This window comes from Electrona antarctica, assembly GCF_951216825.1.
Source record: "Electrona antarctica genome assembly, chromosome: 22".
In the NCBI taxonomy this organism is placed as follows: domain Eukaryota; kingdom Metazoa; phylum Chordata; class Actinopteri; order Myctophiformes; family Myctophidae; genus Electrona; species Electrona antarctica.
The window spans coordinates 29,599,722-29,625,843 of record NC_136805.1 but is presented as its reverse complement, the minus strand read 5'-3'; the positions used below and the strand labels follow the sequence as shown (position 1 = coordinate 29,625,843).

Sequence of the window (26,122 nt, the reverse complement as noted above, 5' to 3'; positions counted from 1 at the left end):
AAGTAACAGCCTTCATGGAAATGTAGTGGAAAAGTACAACATTTGTCTTTGAGATGTAGTGAAGTAAATGTCAAGTTTAAAAAAAGAAAAGGATACTCAAGTAATCACAATATTTAGTATTACTCAAGTTATTGTTACTGTTCATCACTTCTTTGGGATGGAGGAAAAACAAAGAGATGGGAGGGGGACACAGGGAGGAGAGAAAGAGAGATCAGATAAAGTAATTATAACCCAAATTATGCCAGCCTCATGGATCAATCTTGTCAAATGGCCATCTCATAAACTAGTGTTTCTCACATCCACTGAGATCCACTTCACATGTCTGATACAAATCACATATCTATACTCACATATCTAAGGTATGCAGGGCCCAGGGGTGGAAAACTTACACTGAGTGGTCAGCTGCCATATCTTCCTCCCCATATAGCCCCCAGGGGCTATATGGCAGTTAACAAATTACGGAACTAACCATGTCAAACATGGATGAAAATTGAAAACTGCTGCGAATGGTTTGATTGAATTCACATCTCAAAATACACTGTATTTGCATGCAAAGGAACCAAAACAGCACCCGATGGTTCACAGAATGGCTGCATACCAACAGAAGTGAGGAATGCCAGCAACACACCATACACAGTATGTTCTGAGCCAACACTCTCCCCAGGCCTCACACTGTCAGGAATTCCAAGCGGGACTATACTGTACCATTTTGCTCACTGGGGTTTCTCGTTGACAGTACCGGTAATTACATTTTACTTCGTTTTTAATGTCTTTCTTTTTTTTTTACCCCTAGTAGAGTCTCAAAGTTGCCATTGCTTTTATGTTTTTAAACCCTGTAGCACTTTGGGTGTTTGTGAAAATGTAAGTTAGTGTAAGTGTTGATGATTCTATTTTAGATCAATAAAGATTCAATATTTAATTTATTATATCTCATACACAAGCCTACAAAAGAGTAAAATATTCCTCAACATTGTAGCAACAATCAATAAGGTAAAGAAATATGATATGATATATATGTATTGTAATAATCATAGTTGAGTTTTTGAGGGTGCTGTGTGCAATTGGTCCTGCTTATATAATATAATATTGCATTTTGCCTCATAAAGTTGTTTAGAGTAAACCATACATGGTCTTTGGTTACAGTAATTCCTGTATATTCTAAACATACTGTATCAACTGTTTATCACCTTTTACAATCACAGAGTTTGTACAGTATTTGGTTACCACCACTATTCTACTGTTAACCATTGACCAGCTCCATTGTAGCAGTTGGTGCTTGTTCAAGAGGCAACATTGATAAAGACTGTGAAGTACAGTGTTCAAGTTCTCAAAAATTAGTTTCTTTCACGTTCTTGTCGTCTTCGTCAACACTGCTTTTTACTTCAGACTTGGGAGGAAGAGTGCCTTTGGTTTGATCCCTGGGGAACAGAGAAAGAAAGGTACATAGGTAAAGAGTCTCATAAAAAGAGGGCTGTATTCAAGGGCTGGTTCAATTCATTACATTTTTATATCAGCATAGATAATCTGAATAGATAAAACATTTTATTCACCTCCTTTCTGCCTTGGTCCTTTGACACATGGTGTGGACAGTGGTGACTATGAACACTAGTGCAAGAAACCCAGCCACCGCTGATAAGCCGACAAAAACTTGCCATGGAAGATTGCTATCTGGAATGGTATAGACAAGACAGCAGGGCATACAGTTAAGCAAGTGGCCAGGCAGGCAAACAAGCAGCCAAGTAGGCCAAAGATGTTAGTGCATTCATAGACTGATAATCCCATGCAATGTCCAGTTGGGTGATAGTAATCATATGATGCTATCATTATGGTAGATTATGATCTTTTATCTACACAGATGACTGCTGTGTGCATTTACAGAAAATGCAATCTTTTATTGCATCAGCTTATCTGCGATCGAAGCCATTAAACAGGCCAAATCCATCCACGCTTCCCTGAGGATAAAGCCTACTAATTTTGGTGACCCCAATGGCCCTTGCTGTAGTGCTACCCTTAGGCCAAAATGTCCAAATACAAGGTAGTTCAAAATCTAATGGGCAGATTGCCATGCAACTTGCTGAGCACTGTCATGGTCCCCACGAGGATGAACACTAACCATTTAAGTGACCCATGACATTGCCTCTAGCACCACCCGCAGCCAAAATATCAACTTTGCACACATCTAATAATCTAATAGGCAGATTGCATACTGAACTCTACTAACTTTTGTGACCTTGTCCTTTCCTCTAGCACCCCATTCATTTATGATTATACAAAATGCCCAATATAAGATATACAATTATGCCATTAAAAATAAGTTTTACTTTTGTCGCCAGATAAGTGAGCAGGGGACTATGAGTTCAAACTCAGTTCAAACCACTTTGCTCTTGTAGGGCGTAAGGAGCACCACAGCCTGTTGCTTTAGATGTGTGTTCTCTTTGGCAGTTCTCAAGGTAATAAGGTTTGTCCAACGGGTTATTGTCATGTCAAAGGTCCATTGATCTGTATGATCTGTAGTTCTTGTATTTCTGTATTCATAATGTGTTCAGTATGTAAGTCAGACATAAAACATGTTTTATAAAAATAAAAATAAAAGGAAATGCGAATGAGGATGTTCACTCATCACAAATATCTTACTATCATTGTTTCCTCCAGTGACTTCCTTAGAGACCAGCATGTGTCTGGTGTTGTCCAAATGTCCATCATTGACCTCTGGAGTTATCCCCAGAAGATGACACATCAGTGGGTACACGTTGACCGTCTCAAAGGGCCCCACTGCCAGGTTCTCCTGGAAGTCAGGACCCACTGCCCTGAAGAAGGGCTTCATATCCAGCCCCTGGTTATCATAACCATGCTCTCCTTTGTGGAACTGTACTGGACCCAAAGGCTATTTGTTGATGAGAAAGAAAGGGGTTCATGTGTTGAGTTTCTTTCCACTGCAACATGTTAATACTGCTCAGTTTGTCCTGTTTAGATGTAAAGCTTAGATGTCTGTTTAGATGCCTCGCACAGTGGAAGTGGAACATAAATTAGGCTGAATGCATCCTGAATGTAACTAAATATGAAAATTGGGAGGCTTTTGGTAATATTTCTTCCAACCACTTTCAACCATGTCAATAAAAATAGTGTAAAAAGCTGATGTACAAGCGCATTTTAGTGAGCTTGAAGATAGTCTATTTGCTCATTTTGCAATAGGGCCCCAGGCCCACAGCTAGAGAGACTATGGCTATTTGGGGACCCTTAGCATTAAAAGGTTTGGGAACCCCTGCACCAACTCACCCCATTAATAAGATATCCAGGATCAGCCCAGAGGATGAGAGGCAGGAGACGTGGGTGTTTGCTGTAGTGCAGTCTGGCTGGCATGTCCTCTTTCTTATACACATGTAGGTGAGGGTGGCCTCCTTTCAGAGCCTGGTAGACCTTCTCCAGCATGCCTTCTTTGGGAAGCAGCATCCCAGCAGGACCATGATCCACCAGATGGAACTTCACATCCTTCCAGCTGAAGCCAGGAATCTTACCGAGAGTGATCTCTTCAACCAGTTCTCCCTGGTACACAGTGGTCATCCCATGGTCAGCGGTGATCATAATATTAAGGTGGTCTGTGAGGCCATGTTCGTGAATCTTTTCCCGGAGGTAGCCCACGGTGCGGTCCACTTGTCGGACCATGGCCCGCCTCTCTGGAGAGTCAGGTCCAAATTTGTGCCCAGCCTTGTCCGGTTCTCCAAAGTACAGGGAGACAAAGGCTAGGTCCTTTTGAAAAAACCATTCTCCAATCACCTTGTCGATGTTCAGTCTCCAGTCCTTCTCATTGGAGTGGTCATAGAAACGGGGTTCTACTTGCTTCACATTCACAGCCTCATTTCCATAGGTGGCTGCAGTAGCAGGGAAGTGGAGAGACCCTACCTTTACACCCTTGGAGACAAAACAACACAACAACCTGCTATGTCAATATGGAAACAAAACAGCAAAATATTCCCAAATGTTTTCTCACACAGGCAGATAGACAGACAGACAGACAGACAGACAGACAGACAGACAGACAGACAGACACAAACAGACAGACAGACAGACACAGACAGACACAGACAGACAGACAGACAGACGGAGCACCTGTCTCTGTGCTGTAATCCAGATGGGCAAGCTGCCATTGTCCCAGTAGGAATCAACAAACTGTGTCTCATAGTACTGCTTCTTCTCCTGGGTGGTGGTGTTGAACCACATGTTGTGGATGACACCATGATGCTCTACATACCGCCCTGATGGAAAGAGGTTTATTTGGAAGTTAATAATTAAATAATGGCAATTTACAACATAGAACAATATGGTAGTCCAAGTGCCAGTGGTAATCCTATAAATAATAGAGATGAAAACAATATTGGCCTACATCAGATTGTAATGTGTTATATAGGCCTATGTGTGTCACGCTCCGCTCCTCTGCCTTTGTATTTGAACCGTGACTATGACTCCAAACCCTGAACTTTTATTATGGCGTGACCATTTATGACATGACCATTTTGTGGTTATAAAGTTCATGTTCTGTAATGCCTTGAATGTTAAGAAACTAGGAAGCACTTAGTGTTACGGCAACACTTGCCTTTGAACACATATTCACTTTTATGGAGGTTTTGGATTTATTCTGTGATTTAAGTATGTTCTGTATTTTTCCTTGTGGTGTTTGGTTTTGGTTTACTGTTACTCTGCTTTGGTTTTGTCTTATTTTGTAGTATTGTTCTGTGCCTTCCTGTCTTCTCTTGTTGGTGTTTACTGTTCTGTCTTATCTACCTGATTATTGTATCCTATTAAATCACCTGTGTTCTGTATGCCTGTTAGCCTATCCTGTGTTTGATTGTATTTTGAGTTCACCTGTGTCCTGTTACCCATGTCCATTTAAGCCCTTCGTTATTTGCAGTGTGTTCTTGTTGGTCTGTAGACCTAGTGAGTTCTGTGTTTTGCCTTGTTTAGAAAAACCTTGGCACACCTTATAATCTGCTCTGCATCTATTTGCCTGCTTTTGGGTCCTTCTCCGTAACTCATTTCTCACACACACACACACACACACACACACACACACACACACACACACACACACAGGTTATGTTTCATTCAGTTTGATTTGAATTGAACTATTTTAAAGTAGCCTATAACAGATTTATTTCTCTGGGCCTATGTTAACTTAATGACTAACATAGCCAAAAGTGACATTGTCTTTTTTGCTTCAGCTTTTTATTTATTATGACGCGTCCACTCACTTCCCATAGGGGTGAACGACGCATTATTGGCCTGCAGCCAAGTAGTAAACATCATCCAAAAACTTTGGGGCAGTCGGGCAGATACCACAGGCATTTTTTTTTTTAGAATCAAAGACGTGTATATTTGAGCTTTAGTTTTACTTAGTAACTAACTACAGTATGATAGTGTAGCTAGCTACTTTGACGTTAACTGCTCAACTTTGAGTAAACCTCAACAAAAAGTGGTATGTTCCAGGTGAAATGAACACAGCTGCGGAGCCTGCGCGGGATATTTGTTTGACAAAGAAAACATGGGCACCAGCAGGTAAACAAATACGTGTTATAACTTATAGCTGTTTGTTTCCTACAAATAAAAAACAGACGCCAAGACCTTGAAGACAGCCCCTGCTTTTCTTCAAAAAGTGTAGCAAATCGACCAGGCAAGTTTATTTTTAATGGCCCGCGGCCGCGGGGCAATCAGGCAATGTTAATTTCGACTGGACTGTAACCGCTGTCCAAAATACAGAAAAGGTAACCGAGGGTCCCGAAGCAACATTTTTGACGACGACACAAATGTTGCTTTGACCCAACAGTGGTGTGAAGTAGCCTAAACTAAAGGCTACATTTACTTGAGTTACTGTACAGCAGTGGTTCCCAAAGTGGGGTCTTGCCGTCTTGGGACCCCCAATGGTCCTTAATGGAGTTCCAGGGGGTCCCCAGGCTAGCTAAAATTTAATGATAGTTTGGAACCAATTCAATGGACCCTATGTGTCTGTATAACTCGGAGTGTACGAATGGAACCAAATGGACCCTAATGGGTCAATTTGGTTCCATTTGTACTGTACACTCTCAGAGTTAAATTAACATATTTTACAATATGCATTACGGTCCCAGAGATAGAAATGCCATTAAATGGGGGTTCATGACAGCCTAGGGGGCTTCCTTTCCAGCTCATTTTAGTAAACATAAAATGCATTTTCAAGTTTGGAATCATTCAATACTAATTTTATCCTTCGGGAGAGAAAGCTCACGATATTCTACAATCTACAGGATAATCTATCTATAAATGCACCATGTCTCTGTCTGTGTGTACGGCTGTAATGCACGTAACTCGAGAATCTTTCGCCCCACGACTTCAAATTCGACACACGTGTTCCACACCCCCACAGGGCGTGCAGTGCCCGGTGTCGAGTCCGTCGGACCCACGGTTGTCCAGAACCACCACAAAAGGCCTCTGCCCGGGCTCTGGAAAGGGAACCTACCCAGGCTCCATATATGGATCTGGCCTGTTCTGACGTCACAACACTCTGGGACACAGACATTTCCATATAGGCATAAAAGGGACACAGACAGATGGGTGGACCGGGCATAGCCGGGTGGGGCATGGATCTCCAACTTCCATTGTTACTTGCACTACAGCCGATCACCGGTCTAGTATTATCTAGTATTTTTAACTGAAAATGTTCATACTCCTATTATGTCACCGGTTATAAATTAACCATAGACCTGTGGTTTCATGTTTGAAATGTCATGGGCTGAATAGTAGTCTTCAATGGACAAGATGCACTGAAATGCACTGCGTTGGACGCAGTGTCCTAAATAAAGCTACCAATGTGTGCGCTTGTGCGGCCACCTTCTTTCCCTTGAAGACTACTATTCAGTTTACTCTCCAGTGGACTGGCACCACTACTGGACTTTACATTTTTGTGCATGCACAGTGAAATATCATTGACCCCAGAATTCTCACATCATGCTTGACCTTGATTGATCAACAAATATATGCCTATTGTGTGCAGAATACAATTTATTTGAGCCTTATTTGCTTTCTTAACTGTATTACTGTTCAATATTTAATGTGATATGTGGGCTATTTGTTTAAACAAAATGTGAAAGTCTTGAAATTTGACAGTCTGGATCAGGACCTACAGCCTTGATTAAAATTAAGGGATAGTAAGCTATCTTAGGCAAATAAAAGTCTGCAAGACTTATTGGGCTCCCAGTCAAAGCTTTATAACGTTTCAACTAAAGTAATCATCTATTATTAGGCTTAATGAAATGTTATTTTGGAGGTTAGTTGTAAGTATAGGTAATATTTTGATTACATTCTAGACACTTATATAAAAAACGTGAGTACCAGTGAGGAGGGTGAAGTGCGTGGGACTGGTCATGGTGAGGAAGGGTGGTGTGACATAGGTTGCCTTCACTCCGTCCAGGGCCATCTTGTCCAGGTTCGGGGTGTCCACATCACGGTCGTAGTCCCAGCGGAAGCCATCAAAGGAGATGAGCAGCAGCTTGTTCCTGGAGGAGTCAGTGCGGCCAGACCTCCACCGCGGGGGAGCAGCAGCAGAGGGAGAGACAGCCAGGAGGCAGAGGAGGAGAGCCAGGCCTAGCAGCAGCATGATTGGAGCCTTTGGAGGTAAAAACGATGTTCTCATACACCGTGAAGTCCTGACTGAAGATTTGCTTATCCTCCCCCCCCACAAATGTCTTGTCTTACTGGTTTTCTGATCAACTCAGAGAGCTTGTATTAGGCTTTTAAAGTACTGGATAAATCTCAACCTTCAGATCTTCTTGTTCTCACTCCAGCACACCCACTCTATGGCAGAGTTCCTACAGAAAGGCAGATAACACTATCGTCTGTCTATCTGTGCACTCACACCCTCGAAAATTACACCTCCTATTGCAGTCTTTCAACTCTTAATTTCTTATCTTATCTTGTCATGTGCAGAATATTGTACTTGGGCTGTAGGCTATTGTATTTTTTTATTTGGCAAGAGCGGATAGTACACTGGATGAGGTGGATAAAGGTGACTTTCATAGCTTGATATAATTTGGCCCTCTCCACTCTCAGTGTCTAATCTGCTTTACCAGAAAGACAGAGCGAGGTTGACATTATGATGCTGATTTGCCATGTCAAATGAATAATTTATATACAACTACAGGTCGATTCCAGATTCTACACACTCCCAGAGCCTGTAATTTTTCATTTTTATTGTCATTTGTTTCTAATGCCCCTATGGATATATTTTTTAATCTATCATTCGTCACTTAACTTTTTAAACCTTTATTTATCAAGGGTAGGTTCGCTGAGCACGAATGCTCTTTTTCTGCAACGCCCTGCATCACACTCAAAATAATAATACCTAATACTTATCATGTCCTGTTGACATGATAACCTTCTGCTTTGAATTACTTCTCTTTACTTCAACACTAACAGTCCATGGTCAGATATGATGGTGTAATCCTGAGACATATATATATATATATTTCTTTTTAATTCTTAACACTGTATCAATATCTCAAGAGGAGTTTAGGAGGTCAATTGTCAGAGTCTGATTGAAACTTGGTTTATAAATCATTATCGGCTTCCCACACAATAGAACTACTAAACCAAATCTAATGACAAAGAACTGAATGACACAGACCACCAGGTGGGGACAGTGCTCCATGGACCAGTGATGAGGTTTTGCCTGTCCATCTATCTCATTATATTATCAAAACATCAATCCTGTCTCCTGCTAGAACCACAAATCCACAAGTTCTCAACAACAGACCCCTTCTGTACCTCAGAATCAATTCTTCCTATTGTAGAATGTCCTGCATTACTCATCCACAGTGATAAGATTTACTGTTGCCACGCACCGTTTGGCAAATGTGTCATATTATCATATTTTAATGTATATTTTGAATAATGTATGTATGAAATATGTATGAAAAGAATTGTATGAATCCCCAGTTCCCCACAAAACGAAACATGGAAAAAAAGAGGTTTGAAAGTTATAATTGTTTGATTTGCATATGCTGGCTTAACTTGTCTCAGTGAGCAGAAGTTCACTTAATGATTGACGCAAAGCAGGGCTGTTTGGCTTTTAAATACATTTGCTGTGTCTACAATCAGGGTATATAAAGGCTTAGGCTTTTCTAAACAGGTGTAGGCAGAGATTGACCAAATCCTTGTGGGTAAATCACTGGTAATCTCTTACTGTATTTTAAAATGCTGAGGTGGAATTTGAGTTACTTTTACTAAGAAGTTTGATGTATGCAATGAATGTAGCCAGACAATCATAAAGACTTTTTTTTTTTACTTCATGGATTAAGTGCAATTCCTTGATGGTATTTATTTAATACATTTCATTAAAAAATTGCACATTAATGAAACCTGTGAGGATTTTTACCATCTGGCTAAAGAGCCACACAGGGAACAGGGATCAGTATGTGATTCCTAAGCACCGGCTAAAGTAATAGTATTAATTAATTATACATTATTTTAATTCAGAACAAATGGATTAATTATTACAGTAGTTTCCGGTTTTGTCGTGGGTGAATTCTAAACTGGCTATAGCTTTAGTGGTTAACAAGGGACATGGCCTTGTTTCACCTAAAAGCTCACATAGAGGGTAAGTTGTTGATAAATCCTCAAATTCTCTGTGCCCTGACACTCTCCAGCAGTTTGCACCTTGTCATCTCAGTATAAATGACAAATACAAAAATAAAAATACTCAAAGGGAATCTTCCACTTCCCCTGTGGAGATTTATCCAAAAATATTTATGATATCTTTCCATGAAAACTGTCTATCACAACAGCGAGGGCACAAGTCTTGTATTTCTCCTCTTGCCTTGGCCCTGCTGCAGGCTGTGTTCAATCTGTGAGGACAGATCACATTCGTGAGAGAGGAAAGTATACAATCCATATATGCATGAAGGGTTACAGGATTCAGAGAATTAGTTGTTGAGGCCTGTCTGTTGGGCCACTCGACTTGTCAAAGACAATAAAAGAGGACACGCACACACACACACGCACATGCCCGACATGCATGGAGAAAAATCTATATCAATGAGCTATCTCATTGGATGGTGCCTGACCTGAGAGCTCTCAGGTCCCCACTGCCCTTTGCTCTCTCTGACCAACACTACCACATTTAAAAAAAAAATCCTTTAGTGTCCTCTGTCTCCCTCTGGTGCATGTGGACTGCAAGAGCTGGCAGTGGATAACTATGAAACTGATATAGATGGCAGTAATTGGGGATCATGTGGGCCCACTCGACTTGTCAAAGACAATAAAAGAGGACACGCACACACACACACGCACATGCCCGACATGCATGGAGAAAAATCTATATCAATGAGCTATCTCATTGGATGGTGCCTGACCTGAGAGCTCTCAGGTCCCCACTGCCCTTTGCTCTCTCTGACCAACACTACCACATTTAAAAAAAAAATCCTTTAGTGTCCTCTGTCTCCCTCTGGTGCATGTGGACTGCAAGAGCTGGCAGTGGATAACTATGAAACTGATATAGATGGCAGTAATTGGGGATCATGTGGGCGTGTGTATTTGCATGCTTGTTGAGTGGGCGGTGAACGTATGCTTCTACTCCTGAGATTCTCAAATTACATGTTAATTCTGAGAGAACGAGTGAGCGAGCGAACGAGAGAGATTAACCAGAAAGATAATGAACCAACATCCATCCATGTGCCCACCATCTGTAACCCCTGGTAGCCCTTGGCTGTGTAATGTCTCAGTGCTTTACTGCCGACACATGCTTCTACCTCTTCTCCTGCTCAGTAAGCCACAAGCACTTTAATTACCTGCAATTAAGAGCCAGCTCGTTAGAGAAGGAGCTCAAGGAATGGCAAGCAGGAAGGAAAAAGAGAGGAGTCGAGAGGAAAACTCAGCCAGCTGCCGGTGGCTGTGAACTGCACACTATGGCTGGTGTTGGTTTGGGATGTAAATCTGCTACGTTATGACTTATGTCTCTTGAAAGTCAGCTCAGCAAGAGGCTGTTTCTCCACAGTTACCCACACTTAAAATGATGCTGGCAGAAGCCTTCCAGGCTGCACTTCTGTAACCGGCGCTCCCTGAGGCTGAAGGAGGTGCCCCAGCTCTGAAATACCTCCTGCATTGTACCGGCACACTAAGCCAGTTGCTGACATCAAACACCATGAAGATCTTGGGGGGCTGCAGCACCTAGTGAGGGGTGCATGTGTTTGGTCCGACATACTAACAGTCCTACAGTCATGAGTCCGACACCCTACCCAAAACGGGTTAGTTGTAACCTGCCATGCATGTCGGGAGCCACGGGTTAGGTTTAACCCGCCACGGGTTAGTTTCAACCTGCCGTGCATGGCGGGAGCCACGGGTGAGTTTTAATCCGGCCACGGGTTAGTTGTAACCGGCCGTGCATGTGGGGAGCGACGGTGTTGTCGGACTAATGCCTGTCGGACTGTTAGTATGTCTAACAAACGTATGCACCCCCCTGGTGAGTGACTACCTTTGCATATCGATCCTGGAGACTGGAGTACCTAGTGACTGAGGGACAGAGCAAGCTGTTCTTTATGAGAAGGCTCAGGTCATTCCACCTGCAACAGGCACACTTAATAGTTAAAAGGAGGAAAACTTTATTAAACCGACATGTTTCGACCTATACCGGTCTTCATCGGGGCTTATCCCGATTGATCACCTTTTTACTATTTTTATATTTTGTATCTCCTGAGCACGTGGTTGCTTCCTTGAGGCTGCTACAGATGTTCTACATAAGAGGCGCCAACAAATTGAACCAACTAGTGAGGAAGTCTAGCTCTGTAGTTTGCGTTGAACTGGACTATCTGGAGTTTGTTTCAGAGGGGAGGATGAGGATCCTCTATGATGAGGTAGCAAACATGAGCACATTCAGCCACAGATTCATCGCTTCTCGGCACACTACAAATTGCTTTGGCGGTCCTTTGTGCTGGGGGCTGTCAAGCTCCACAACCATGCTTGACCCCATCGGAGGTTCTGTCTGGTGCTGATATTTGACCTTTGGTTACTGACTTTAGCATGGACTCTGGCACACTTGCACACAGACTACTGGAATGCACATTGCATCATTTATAATTATGCCCGTTAGGGATAACTGTTGAGAGACTGTACTGTACTGTGTGTGTGTGTGTGTGTGTGTGTGTGTGTGTGTGTGTGTGTGTGTGTGTGTGTGTGTGTGTGTGTGTGTGTGTGTGCGTGTGCGTGTGCGCGCGCGTGCGTGCGTGCGTGCGCGCTACATTTTTATTACATTTTTATTATTAATCTTGGTTTGGTTGTTGACTCTACCTGTACCTCTCCTGTTTTTTATTGTCACTGTTGCTGCTATGACACCTGAATTTCCCTCTGGGGATCAATAATGGTTTATCTTATCTTATCGTATATGTACAAGCTGTATAGCCTATAGTGTGAGTGCATGTGTACACACACACACGCTCAGCACTGTGAATGCATTTGCACAAACAGTTTTTTCATGTGCATGCATGTCTGTAACCATGGAATTGATTTTTTGTTTTGTGAATGCGTGTTAGTGTGTATATGTGCAAGAGAGACAAACGGAGAGTAAGAAGTGGGAGAGAGTATGTGTGCGTGCGTGCGTGCGTGCGTGTGTGCAAGCGCAGTGCTGTCGCCCTAGTCTGTGCTGCTTTGACAGTGATATATGGGTAATTTAAAAAGTCGTTCTTTTCCACAGAGCGGTCTGCAGTCAGACCAGCCAACCGCAGCCCATTCCCCTACAGCACTGAGAAAACTCATCTACATCCACTCCAACACACACACACACACACACACACACAGCACACACACACACACACACACACACACACACACACACACAGAGCTAACGTACCATGCACGCCAACATCGCTGTGTATAAACAAATGCATGTTCTCGCAGTTCTCGCACAAACCACTTTCTGTGAACTTTTATGCCTTTGCCTCCGTTATTATTAATTTGTGACCACCTATACACTGGGTATTGCCAAACCTTTTCCTCTTGATTGTTCATTGCTAGTCTGTTTGCAGATGTGGGCTTCGTTGCCATGTGACCTCAGTGCCTCCAAGATGGATGTCCAATGGCAGAGGTCAGTGTTGTTGTCCTGGAAACCATCTACTCTGATCTTCCGCCTCCACGCTTCAGGCCATAACTAAGTAAGGAATACAGCCGCTTTGTGTGTGTGTGTTTGTGTGCTCACATGTACATGTACCGCGTGCATGTTGGTAGATGGCGCCATATGATTCAGTATGGCTGGCTCCTGGCCTAGACAGACCGAGCACCTCCAACTTGGTGATTTAAGATACACGCACAGCACACACATGAACATGCAAGAGATGTTTCTCATCCTTACTGCCGTCACACATGCATGTCCTCCATACCGCCACATCTAGCAAAACATTTTGGACATATTGTTGTTGATGGCTTTGTGATGCCCCACTGTCTTTAGTTGATGAGTGACATCTGATAATATGCTACCCTGGAACCTCCTCCTTTCTTTGTTTTCCTTTCCTTCTGCCCAAATGATAAAAAGAAAAAAGCGAGACAAGCTGTAATCCACATTCTCTTATTGTTTTTGGGTTTCTCTCTCTCTCTCTCTCTCTCTCTCTCTCTCCCTCTCTCGGTCTGCCAGTGGAGTGGTCCATGCAGACAGCAGGGCTTCCCTCCTGTTGTGTCTGTGATGGATGAGAGCTGTGTGTGATCACTCCAGGATGACACACACCCCTAATCCTCTACTCTTCTGTCGCCTCCCATCTCTCTTCTCTTCTCTTCTCTTCTCTTCTCTTCTCTTCTCTTCTCTTCTCTTCTCTTCTCTTCTCTACCCTGGTGTCCCACCTGTCCAGTTTGAGGAGATAAGTCCAGGGGTTAATGCTCATGTTCTCATGGTGTCTTTGCTACCACGGTGACAGATCGTCACAGGATGCTCATGGGAAATGCAGTATGTTTATGCTAATCTCTCCCTGTTAGGCTGGTGGCGTGCCCCCCCCCCCCCCCCCAAGCGCCAAACCACCACCCTCCAAGGCTGTTCCCTGCATCCTAACAACATGTCGGTGAGATAGAGCTGTCACGGCACAGGTACGGTCGGAACACACACACACACACACACACACACACACACACACACACACACACACACACACACACACACAAAATGGTGTCTCCAGATATTGTGATATATCCAGTCTTCCTACTGTGTATATGTCCTGCTGTATCTATCAGTGCGGTCTCATCTGGATAGTGCCTGTCGAAGATATCAGTTCAGACACATTGTCATCGATGGCTCCTGTAAGAAGAATTAATGGCAATGCTCAGCCAGCCAGCAGGGACATACCAAGGCTTGGCCTGGCGGGCAAACTCTGGATGGTTGGGTTGTTATTTATATGACACAATGTGTGTGCTTGTATCTGTCTGTGTTTGCATTAATATGTATATATAAAGGGGATTAGGCTTCGTGTGTGTGTGTGTGTGTGTGTGTGATTGATAGTCATCAGTCATTGGCCGAGGCAGCGATGGAAGGCTCGTAAAGGTTGCTCTCCATGAATCAGAGGTGAGCAGCCGGCCTAGCCCAGCCAGATTGATGAGGGTCCAACGCATGGTTAAGTCTCATTTCATTTACAAGCACCAGCTCTCTCTCTCACACACACACACACACACACACACACACACACACACACACACACACACACACACACACACACACACACACACACACACACACACACACACACACACACACACACACAGGAGAGGGGAACATAGGGCTGTCAATGTGTGTGCCTGTGTCTGCATGCATGCGTACACAACACATACCTGTCTTTGTGTGTGTGTGTGTGTGTGTGTGTGTGTGTGTGTGTGTGTGTGTGTGTGTGTGTGTGTGTGTGTGTGTGTGTGTGTGTGTGTGTGTGTGTGTGTGTGTGTGTGTGTGTGTGTGTGTGTGTGTGTGTGTGTGTGTGTGTGTGTGTGTGTGTGTGTGTGTGTGTGTGTTGTTCATGGGCCTCTGAGAGGGTCAAATACCCCCTACTGGTCTGGTGGTTTAATAGAATAGTAAAATCCCCTCTGCCACAGGCCCGTTAAGGAATAATAGGCTGGTTGACATGGATTGATTGCTGCCCATTGGCAGGCTTGATCGGCAGAGCTTTTACAGCCTCCTTAGAACACCGTTTCCCAGAAGGCCCTGGGAAAAGCCGGTGATGGAGGGAAGCAAACAGATTGCTTGCTTTATAGTCATGTTCAGTTGGTGGCTCAACATTTATAGTCATGTTCTCATGGAGTTGGTGGCTCAACATTTATAGTCATGTTCCCATGGAGTTGGTGGCTCAACATTTATAGTCATGTTCCCATGGAGTTGGTGGCTCAACATTTATAGTCATGTTCTCATGGAGTTGGTGGCTCAACATTTATAGTCATGTTCTCATGGAGTTGGTGGCTCAACATTTATAGTCATGTTCACATGGTGTTGGTGGCTCAACATTTATAGTCATGTTCTCATGGTGTTGGTGGCTCAACATTTATAGTCATGTTCCCATGGTGTTGGTGGCTCAACATTTATAGTCATGTTCACATGGAGTTGGTGGCTCAACATTTATAGTCATGTTCACATGGAGTTGGTGGCTCAACATTTATAGTCATGTTCACATGGAGTTGGTGGCTCAACATTTATAGTCATGTTCACATGGAGTTGGTGGCTCAACATTTATAGTCATGTTCACATGGAGTTGGTGGCTCAACATTTATAGTCATGTTCACATGGAGTTGGTGGCTCAACATTTATAGTCATGTTCACATGGAGTTGGTGGCTCAACATTTATAGTCATGTTCACATGGAGTTGGTGGCTCAAATGCATTAAAGGCATAGTGAAACGGAAATGGTGGACCTTTTATTTTGAAGTTTCAGACGGTCTCAAGTTGAAACACCGCTATGAAGTTTCTGAACCAATCGGAGCGTCGCATCCCTTCAGGCGATGGGATGGTAGCTAGGGACTGTTGCTATGCTATACGCAGCAGCGTGGTGTGTGTTTGTTTACAAATCAAATAGACGGCCAGCTGTACCAGTTTACTGTTATGTGGCTTATTTCTACCCTATAATGTTTTCAGATACATATTTTAGCGTGATGATTAAGTTGAAACCGAGTAATACACTGTCTGGATGTTATCTGGAATGGGAATAAAAACGGAGGATTTCTGTAATCAATAGCAGCTGTGCTGCACGGATGCGCACATATGGAGAGGATACGGGTGAGCTTCATTTTTATTGGCTTTTATCGATGTGGGCCTCGACACGTCATCAAGCAGCACGTTTTCGTTTTCAGGAAGTAATACAAAAAATATTTTTATGGACCTTTGATATAAAAACACACCAAAATGAGAATTTTCCCATTTTTTTGGCATCCATTGTTAGGTATGCTCATATGATGACCACGGAGATGGTCTAAAAGTGTTTTTCATTTCACTACACCTTTAAGCATGCATTGAAGTTGCAATAATACGTAATTGTACCTCCATTTCATGCAAACCCGCCTGAAAATAGTCCCATCGTGTTTGAGTTGAAAAATCCACCACCGCGGCGATCCAGAACAACAACACAGAACAGAGTTTGATGGATGCGGATGAGACTCCATTTCCCAGAAGCCCCTAGGAATCGAGCGTCTGTGTTTTGCTTCCGGTCACGTGATCCAAACACGTGACGTGTCACAGGTGTCTGACGGAAACCCTGTATGTCTTAAAAGTAAATAAATAAAACGGGAAGTCGGGAATAGCGTGATCCGCAGGGAATGTGTTAATTTGACCTCACTGCCAAGTCACTGCAATAAGGTCTTGGATGACATACTTCCAAATGTTAAATTAACGCTTGGAGTTCTCTCTCTGCTAGCATTCAGCCAGACTATACTGTACATCAGAACACAAAACTCTATTACCGTTGTACTCCATTACAAGTATCTGGACTACTGTATATATATTGCGATTTATAAAAACTGAGTTTTATACAATGAAACACTGGGATCGGCATCATTTATCGCAGGCCCTCCCTTTAGCATCAAACATCACAGCACTAACTGCACTACAGACTGCAGCTGTACATTTTCATATGGATAACTTTGGACACACACACACACACACACACACACACACACACACACACACACACACACACACACACACACACACACACACACACACACCTACCTACTAGGGCCAGTGTTAGCATTGAGTGGAGATGTGAGCCTCACGGCTCCCCTGCAATCTACTGACATTGATCTGAGAGAAAGATCAAACTCTGGCTAGACACTCCCAGGAATCCTGCTTTTCATTAACTCTTAGAGTGTGTGTGTGTGTGTGTGTGTGTGTGTGTGTGTGTGTGTGTGTGTGTGTGTGTGTGTGTGTGTGTGTGTGCGTGCGCTGGAATTCCAAGCATATCTGAATATTTCACACTGCGTCTTGGGTGATATGAGTATACATCTGATTTGGTAATATTTCTGTGAGGCACGTGTGCAGCAGGCTGTGACAGCTGCCTCCTCTGTGTGTGTGTGTGTGCGTGTGCTGAGGTCTGTGCAGGTTTGTCCAGAGTCACTGGTAGGGTCATGGTGGCACCACCAAACCTGATAAGCGCATTAGACCAGAGAGACAGAGACAGACGGCCGTCAGACCAGTCAGCCAGACAACCAGTCCTTAAAGCCCATCACTTGCAGGGCTCAAAGCCAAATGCATATGCTAAATTTATCTCCTAACCACTAAAGCCCTATTTTATACTTCGTTGTGTGCCTCATAATATTGGGGAAATAGACGACCGTGTTACTGTTGTGGGCTATTGTCGCTATTTAACCCATTTAGACCTGAGTTAAAAACATTCACTTTGAAAGAATATATATTCAAAGATTTGCGCCACATTTTTACGATTTTTCAAAAATAGCAGACCTACAAGCTCGTAGCGCGCCACTCGGTGGCGCGCTATGAGCTTGTAGATCTGCTATTTTTCAATAGCTAAATTATAACATAATGTTTAAAATTAATGTCAAAATGGGTTAAAAGAGGTTAGAGGAGAATATGGCATCGTTCTGTAAAGAATTGGAATCATTAATATTGTGAATTTCCTTTACGTGACGTTGCCCTGGGCGACAACTAGCTTACAGAACATTGGTTAGTTCATTTATTCATTATTATTTGTAGTCAATTGATTGTAGTGGGGTACAACAGACAAGGGTGTTGACCTATGGACCTATTTTGACAGGATATATTTACCTAAGGAGGTCATGTAATTGGATTTATTACCTATATGACTGTTATGACATCAGTGATGTGATTTGAATGCTGCCAAAATCTGCCATGTTGGTATTTCTTTTTTACAAGACTGGACTAAATTGCCTAGTGTTTTGGGGGAGAGTCTCTGAGTGCTCTTATAAATTGTCTGTATTTCTATAGTGTTTTAGTCCAAAGTGTTTATAATGTAGTAAATGTACATATTCAACAATTCTCACATATTCAAACGCCCATTGTGGCAGCAGTGGCTCAGGTTCAGGTTCAGGTTCATTTATTTGTTCGTCCCCGTGGGGCGATTTGGTTTACAGCAAGGCATAACACAGGCAGGTAACATGAAACACAAAAACACAGTAAAATGGCACACAGTACACATAGAACAAATAAAACAGGATGGCAGTTCAGGGTATCAGTGTAACATTATAATTCATAACATTTTCAGAACAGTATAAATAATTAATAATTCATACAGGCGAGTCAGGTGACAAATTACCTCCTCCTATCGGCATTTAGAGCCTGAATAGCTACAGGCACGAAGGAGAATTTATACCTGGTTTTGGCCCCTGGAACTTTTAGGCGAAAGCCAGAGGGAAGCAGCTTGAACTCAGTGCTGAGAGGATGGGAGTTATCCTCAGCTCAGGAGGTAGGCTTGGGAATCGAAAGGTTTCCAGTTCGATCCCGGGTCTTACTATAGATGTGTCAAGCAAGACACTGGACCCCTAAGCTCTCGATGAGCAAGTTGGTGCCTTGCATGGTTTCACCTGCTATCGGTGTGTGAATGCGTGTGTGAAAGGGTGATGAAATGCACATTTTAAAGCGTGTTGTATAAAGGTGCCATATAATTGCACCATTTATATAAATTCATCATTTACCTAAGGGAAATCATGCAAGTCACCAACCGAATCATTTCAGCATTTAAAGGGTATGTGAGGCATTTCAAGTTTCAGTGTCTTGCTAAAGGACAATTTGACGTGAAGCCAGCAGGAGCTGGTGATGGAACTGGGAACCTTCAGATTCCTAGAGCCACTTTGTCTCCTGAGCCACTGCTGCCAATACTAGTCCCGTGTGAATATACATCTCAGTAATTTAAGCAAAGCCTCTTTTTGGCATACGATTTCTTCTCAAATGGAGCTCTTAGGAGAGTAAAATCTTCAAAATCTTGAAAGTATTAGTAGTAGTAGCCTTGCTGAGCCATGAGGCCCATAGGGCAGGAGCCTATCTCCTGTTTCTATAGCATGAGGCATCTTGATGTACACCCCCTGGACATGACGCTAGTATGTCGCAGGGACTTATCCCCAATCCAACCCTTGATGCTGAGTGCCAAGCAGGGAGGCATTGGGTCCCATTTTTAGAGTCTTTGGTATGACCCAGCCGGGGATTGAACCCCGACCTCCCAATCTCAGGGTGGACACTCTAACCACAAGGCCACTAAGCAAAAAAAAGTGCTACAGGGATAACTTCATTTTTTAAATTACTCCCACCATGGGTTACTACTAAAGATTTCCAATGGAATTCTGCCTTTTTTTTTTTATGAATTTAAGATAATTACTGTGTACCAAACACAGACTTTATTTTCCACACAGATCATCTTCACAAAACTCATCATACTTGTTTGGAACCACAAACTTAAAAATATATTTATTTAAAATTAATTAATTTTAAATTAATTCAAATTAGTACAAGTATTAAAACTGGCTTCAAAATTCACGGTTGAGATATTAACTGCTGTGACTTATGTCAGAGAAAGATGTTCAACACTTTTAGGGTTATATTAGGGTTTTAATAACCACAGGGTTTTAGGACTGATTGGGACTAATACTGTAGCACTCTATTTAAGTGGGATTATCCTGTCTGAATGATCTGCTCGAATTACCCTGATAAGTGAAAACTATATTACAGACAGGAATACTGCAGACCTGTGCTCCTGTAATGGATATAGATTTAACCACATTTCAACAAAACATTATTCTTCAAGACAGGGGAAAAAAAGCATTTCACTCTCATGTGGTGTGATTATTATTATTTTTTATACATAATTCTATTCCGGACCTTTCGTTCCTTTTTTCTTCTTTTTTTGCCTTTACTTTGTAAAGAAAATATAATCATGTCATGTCAAATAGTCTATCAACATTGCTGCAACATCTTTCTCCCCTAATTGAGCAAGTGAAATCTATAGAAGTGTGACAGTGTGCAATTGTTTATTCTTTGATCTGTGTAAGTGTATACTCCACCAGTGCACCCGTCACAAAGATTTTATTCAGGTGTACGATTTTTGAGTGACAAAGATATGAATGTCAAAACCAATTAATTTCCTTATGTGTAGTCTTTGGCAGGAACTAGTTAAAAAAATCACTCCCTTGTGAAGTGAGGGGAGCTCTTATCATCACACATCTTCATGATGATATTGTCAATTTAATCTTTGTGTTAGGACAAAATAGCCCATTTGCTCGTCTACACATGACATAAAAAATAGCAGATTTGCTCAGACACATATGACGTAAATTCTCCATTCATTGTCAATGACATTTAATGTTTGTGTTAGGACAAGAATCTACACTATAGGTGAATATATAGACTCATTTATAATGTTAATTTGTGGTTGGTCACTAGTCTACTGTGTCATAGTACTGTAGCATGGGTTGATTTCAACCTTATGCAACATAGTTAGTTAGTTTATTTTTATTTCGTTGATAGTTGATAGGCATACAGTAGCCTACAACATAGTCAACAAGGTGACTATTTGGCCGAAAAGGTTAGGGCTGAAGCCGAAGCTTATATTGCCACCACAAAAATAAGGTATATATATAAAATAGAATAGAAATAGACAGTTACTGTATAAACAAAGCAAATGAGCAAGCAAAATACGAGGCAAATGAGCTTCAAATATTAGGCCGAGGCTTATATTGCCCACCTTATCACAAAGAAAATTATATATATATATATATATATATATATATATATATATAGTACACAGTTTAGAAAAACAGAAAAAAATTGCTACATTCAACAGATGTAATTATTATACTATTTATTTATAATGATGGTAGTACCAACATTAATAATACAGTATGGTTAGATCCTAAAAGAGCTCTCAGAACAAGCAGGAAAGGGCAGTTTCTAGCTCTGGCTGCAAAGGAGGGACGAAAATCCACGTAGCGTAAAAACAGCTGACCATTGAAATTCAGCCCCAGCGAGTGGCAGGGAGATGTCTCTCTCTGACCGCTGCCCCACCATCCTGAGATAGTCTGTGAATAAAGAGGCCAAACATCAGGGAGACGTCTCTCTCTGACCGCTGCCCCACCATCCTGAGATGGTCTGTGAATCAAGAGGCGAAGGATGGCTCCCAGCTGAAGACCCTGCAGCTGGTGTTTAGGTACCCGGAGTAGGTGTGTCAGGCAGAAATGCCTCTCGTGAACCTGTCACCAAAACTAGCTGTGCATAATGGATATCATAACAATGTATGTATGTAGTAAAGGACCAAAGAATGTGGATTTAATGACGGGAGGAAATGTGTTTAATTTAACCCGAAATGGGTTTACCCATTTTAATGTGCAGAAGGAGGCCTTGAGGTCACACACAGTCACAAGTAATAGGACAGTGTATATAGTACTGTACATGCCACCTGTCACCTTTTCACCAATGGCTCTAACCGCTACCCTCTCAGTGTGACTTTCAAGGGAGAACGAGTGAGGGAGAGAGAGACGAGAGAGGCTCAGCCCTCCTTTCTCTGTCTAAGTCTTTCATATCGGAGGAAAAATGAAGTGATCGATTTTCTGTCTGTTTCTGTCTCTGCTGGGAATATTAAAACAGACAGTGAGGTTTCACACACGCCCACCGCCCTCCTCCTCCGTTCTCCCCCTCCATTGCCCTCCTCTCCTCCTCCGTTCTCCCCCTCCATTGCCCTCCTCTCCTCCTCCGTTCTCCCCCTCCATTGCCCTCCTCTCCTCCTCCGTTCTCCCCCTCCATTGCCCTCCTCTCCTCCTCCGTTCTCCCCCTCCATTGCCCTCCTCTCCTCCTCCGTTCTCCCCCTCCGTTGCCCTCCTCTCCTCCTCCGTTCTCCCCCTCCGTTGCCCTCCTCTCCTCCTCCGTTCTCCCCCTCCGTTGCCCTCCTCTCCTCCTCCGTTCTCCCCCTCCATTGCCCTCCTCTCCTCCTCCGTTCTCCCCCTCCATTGCCCTCCTCTCCTCCTCCGTTCTCCCCCTCCATTGCCCTCCTCTCCTCCTCCGTTCTCCCCTCCCTCCATTGCCCTCCTCTCCTCCTCCGTTCTCCCCCTCCATTGCCCTCCTCTCCTCCTCCGTTCTCCCCCTCCATTGCCCTCCTCTCCTCCTCCGTTCTCCCCCTCCATTGCCCTCCTCCCCTCCTCCGTTCTCCCCCTCCATTGCCCTCCTCTCCTCCTCCGTTCTCCCCCTCCATTGCCCTCCTCTCCTCCTCCGTTCTCCCCCTCCATTGCCCTCCTCTCCTCCTCCGTTCTCCCCCTCCATTTCCCTCCTCTCCTCCTCCGTTCTCCCCCTCCATTGCCCTCCTCTCCTCCTCCGTTCTCCCCCTCCATTGCCCTCCTCTCCTCCTCCGTTCTCCCCCTCCATTGCCCTCCTCCCCTCCTCCGTTCTCCCCCTCCATTGCCCTCCTCTCCTCCTCCGTTCTCCCCCTCCATTGCCCTCCTCTCCTCCTCCGTTCTCCCCTCCCAGTGTTTCTCTCTCTCTGCTCCTGATCTACCTCCAACTTCGCTCCCCCCCCCCCCGTGCCCCCTTTGTACCACTTTCTTCGAGCCGTCTCTTATCCAGCACCTTTCCCCCCTGCCCACCTTCCCCCCCTGCCCACCTTTCCTCCCCTGCGCTCCCAAACCCACTTCTTCTCATCTCCGTCCCTCTTAACTCCTCCATTAGGAATCCTACTCCTGGCACCTTCCCTCGGTCCTCCTCCTCCCTCCTCCTTAACCTGCCTTCCTTAACCCATTCAGGCCTGACGTCGAAATATAAAAAAATGTTTTCTAAATCATGACAATTTTCTGAAAGATTTGAGGCACATTTTAACGATTTTTCAAAAAATAGCAGACCTACAAGCTCGTAGCGCGCCACTCGGTGGCGCGCTATGAGCTTGTAGATCTGCTATTTTTCTTTTTTTGAAATTATGTTTTTATTTTGGTCCTTGTGTACAAGCATAATGAACAACTACATCATGAGAAGTACATTACATTACAATCATATATATATAAAGATATATTTCCCATGTTCTCAATGGTGACCAAAGTTACAACATTTTTCTTTTTCTTTGGAGCAAAAAGATCTGCTATTTTTCAATAGCTAAATTATAACATAATGTATGTAACACCAAAAGGGGTTCCCACTCAAAATGGGTTAACTCCTCTTGATACCCCCCCTCCCGCCCGCCCAAGGAAGGCTCATTCCATGTGGTAATTTTATTATATACTTTATATATATATATATTTTTTTAAAACATGACCCCTGTCAGGCCCCTTTTTCTCAGGGGTTGATGGGAAAGGTGCTTTTGATGGCAGATTGAAGTAAAGGATCGACAGAGGGAGAGAGGGAGGGGGGAGAGTTGCCGGCTCATTCATAGCCCCAGGCACAGGCCTGTCAAGTAGGACCCTTCCAACCGCAGCCTTTCAGTTTCCCCTCCCAGTGTTTGCCTCCACTTCCATGCTGATCTGAGGGGCTGGGGAATGGAGAGAGAGAGAGAGGCAGGGGGGAGATGGATGAGAGGGAGAGGGAGAGAGAGGGAGGAGGTGATGTATATTAGAGTGTGAGGCTGTGAGCAGGCCATCTTATTCTTCACAGGCTGAGTTTGCAGGAGTATAGCGCTGTGGACGGCGAATAAGAAATGGGCTGCAATATCCATCATGAGCACAGGTCTTGAATATCTAATAAAAGCTGAGTAAGTTTTGAACTGACCGACTTCACAGACATCGTTAGAGCTTACAGTATATCACCCTGTTGCTGATGGTGTGTTTGGCCTTGAACGCTGGGCATGTGTGTATGCACATGCATCTGTGCAGGAGCCCCACCGCAGGTGTGTTTTGCTCAACTGCAGGGAAACGTGTACCTACAAAAACAAACAAATGTGCAGCATGCTGCACAGTGCACACACATGGTCATTTGACTTGTCCTTATCTGATATGGTCAGATTTAGAAAATCTGATTTTCTAAATCCTATATGACAAAGGATACGGCAATCCAGCCAAATGTTGTCCCAGTATTTCAAAGCAATTCAGGATAGGATCATCATCACCCTGATCCAGAGTTTTTAAGTTGACTGGATGCTGAGTATTGGTGATTTAAGCTCTTAAAGGACGACATCACCCATTTTCAACCTATCTTCACTAATGCTCATAATATGGTACAATTATTTTTGTCTACTCTGTGTCTCAGAGGAGGGCTGTGGCGTGTGGACTGTTCAGAAACCTGCCTACCAGTAACATCATTGATGGGGAATCCAAGCTAATAGAAATGTCAGGCTTTATATTCCTGGAAAGTTGGCATGCTATAAAGAAAGCCATTGTTCTCACGTTAATAACAAAAAGAATCACAATCTTGTTCGTAGGTGGGTTTTTGAAGTGTCCACAGCCCTCCGATGACAGACATTATTTTAGAATCTCATCATGAGCATTATTGAAGACCACTTATATGAAGATAGGTTGAAAATGGGTGAAGTTGTGAAATTTAAAATAAGTCATATTGTATAGCTATTGTATGTCCATATCGCACAGCGCCAGAATTCTCAAGTAAATAGAAAATAAGTGTTAAAATGAACGGTAATTTAAATTGTACCTTTCACAATTAACTTTTCGGGCAAGTGGACATGACCTCTACTTGCCCCACGGGCAAGTGCCTTTGAGACCTTAGTGTCGACCCCTGAATGCACTAGCACTTTACTGTAGCTCGCACTGATTGGTCAGCTACTGCCTTATCAGCCCTATAGGGCTCCCCACCCAGAGCACATAAAAGCTGGGTATGTGATAATTTATATTACATTCTTTCCAAGAATAGTGTTGTGAGGCCTTATTCCCCAGTTCCCATACAAAACCCACCCTATGGGGAGGTGCTGGTGGCTGTCTGGATAATTATAATGTCCACTGTTAGAGTCTTTTTGTTGAAGATTTGTGTTGCCTGTTTTCCACCACTCTGTTTACTGCCTCTCTACTATCCTATCTAATTAACCACTTAAGCCCTGGCTGTATACTTCATTGTACGTCATGCCAAATGTGCTATTTTACAATTTATCTTGAACAATTATTGAAGAACTTCACCTATATTGACATGCCCAAAATAGGGATGCCAGGTTGAATGTGGTTAAATACATTTAAAAATCACACCTGTGTGAAGTCAGGGGCGCTCTTGTCGTTCTTGTCGTACATCATCCAATAAAAAATGAATATACTTCTTCAGGAATTAATTTGTCATTGTCTTTGTCTTATGTTATTATCTTTTAACCATGATAGAAAGTTTAAAAAAACTCATCTTTTCACCATGATCATGTAAGATGACGACTAAATGTATGTGTGATATATATATATATATATACATACACACACACACACACACACACACACACACACACACACACACACACACACACACATAGGTGTATATATATGTATATGTATATGTATATATATATATATATGTGTATATATATATATATATATATATATATATGCCTGAGCTGAATTAAAACAGTTGCACTGTGTTTTGAACACGAAAAGCCGATTTGTTCAGACACATATGGCGTAAATTCTCCTTTCATTGTCAATGGCAAATGTGAGGCGTGTTGGGACGAAAAGCTGTATATAGGAGGGGCTAGCGCCCCTCAAAAACGAGGCACACGAGACACACCAACTCAAACATG

General features: G+C 43.1%; 1 protein-coding gene across 1 annotated transcript; it reads right to left on the bottom strand.

Annotated features, from left to right (window-relative positions):
- Positions 1-1,327: 1,327 nt before the first annotated feature.
- Positions 1,328-22,465, bottom strand: LOC306915077 (ectonucleotide pyrophosphatase/phosphodiesterase family member 7-like; the record flags this gene model as incomplete). The annotated part of the gene is made up of 8 exons (XM_079492322.1): positions 1,328-1,418; positions 1,551-1,668; positions 2,635-2,884; positions 3,277-3,909; positions 4,108-4,253; positions 7,360-7,633; positions 11,131-11,190; positions 22,097-22,465. The coding sequence occupies 8 exons, from the start codon at positions 22,463-22,465 to the stop codon at positions 1,328-1,330; spliced, it is 1,941 nt and encodes a 646-aa protein (XP_079348448.1).
- Positions 22,466-26,122: the final 3,657 nt, after the last annotated feature.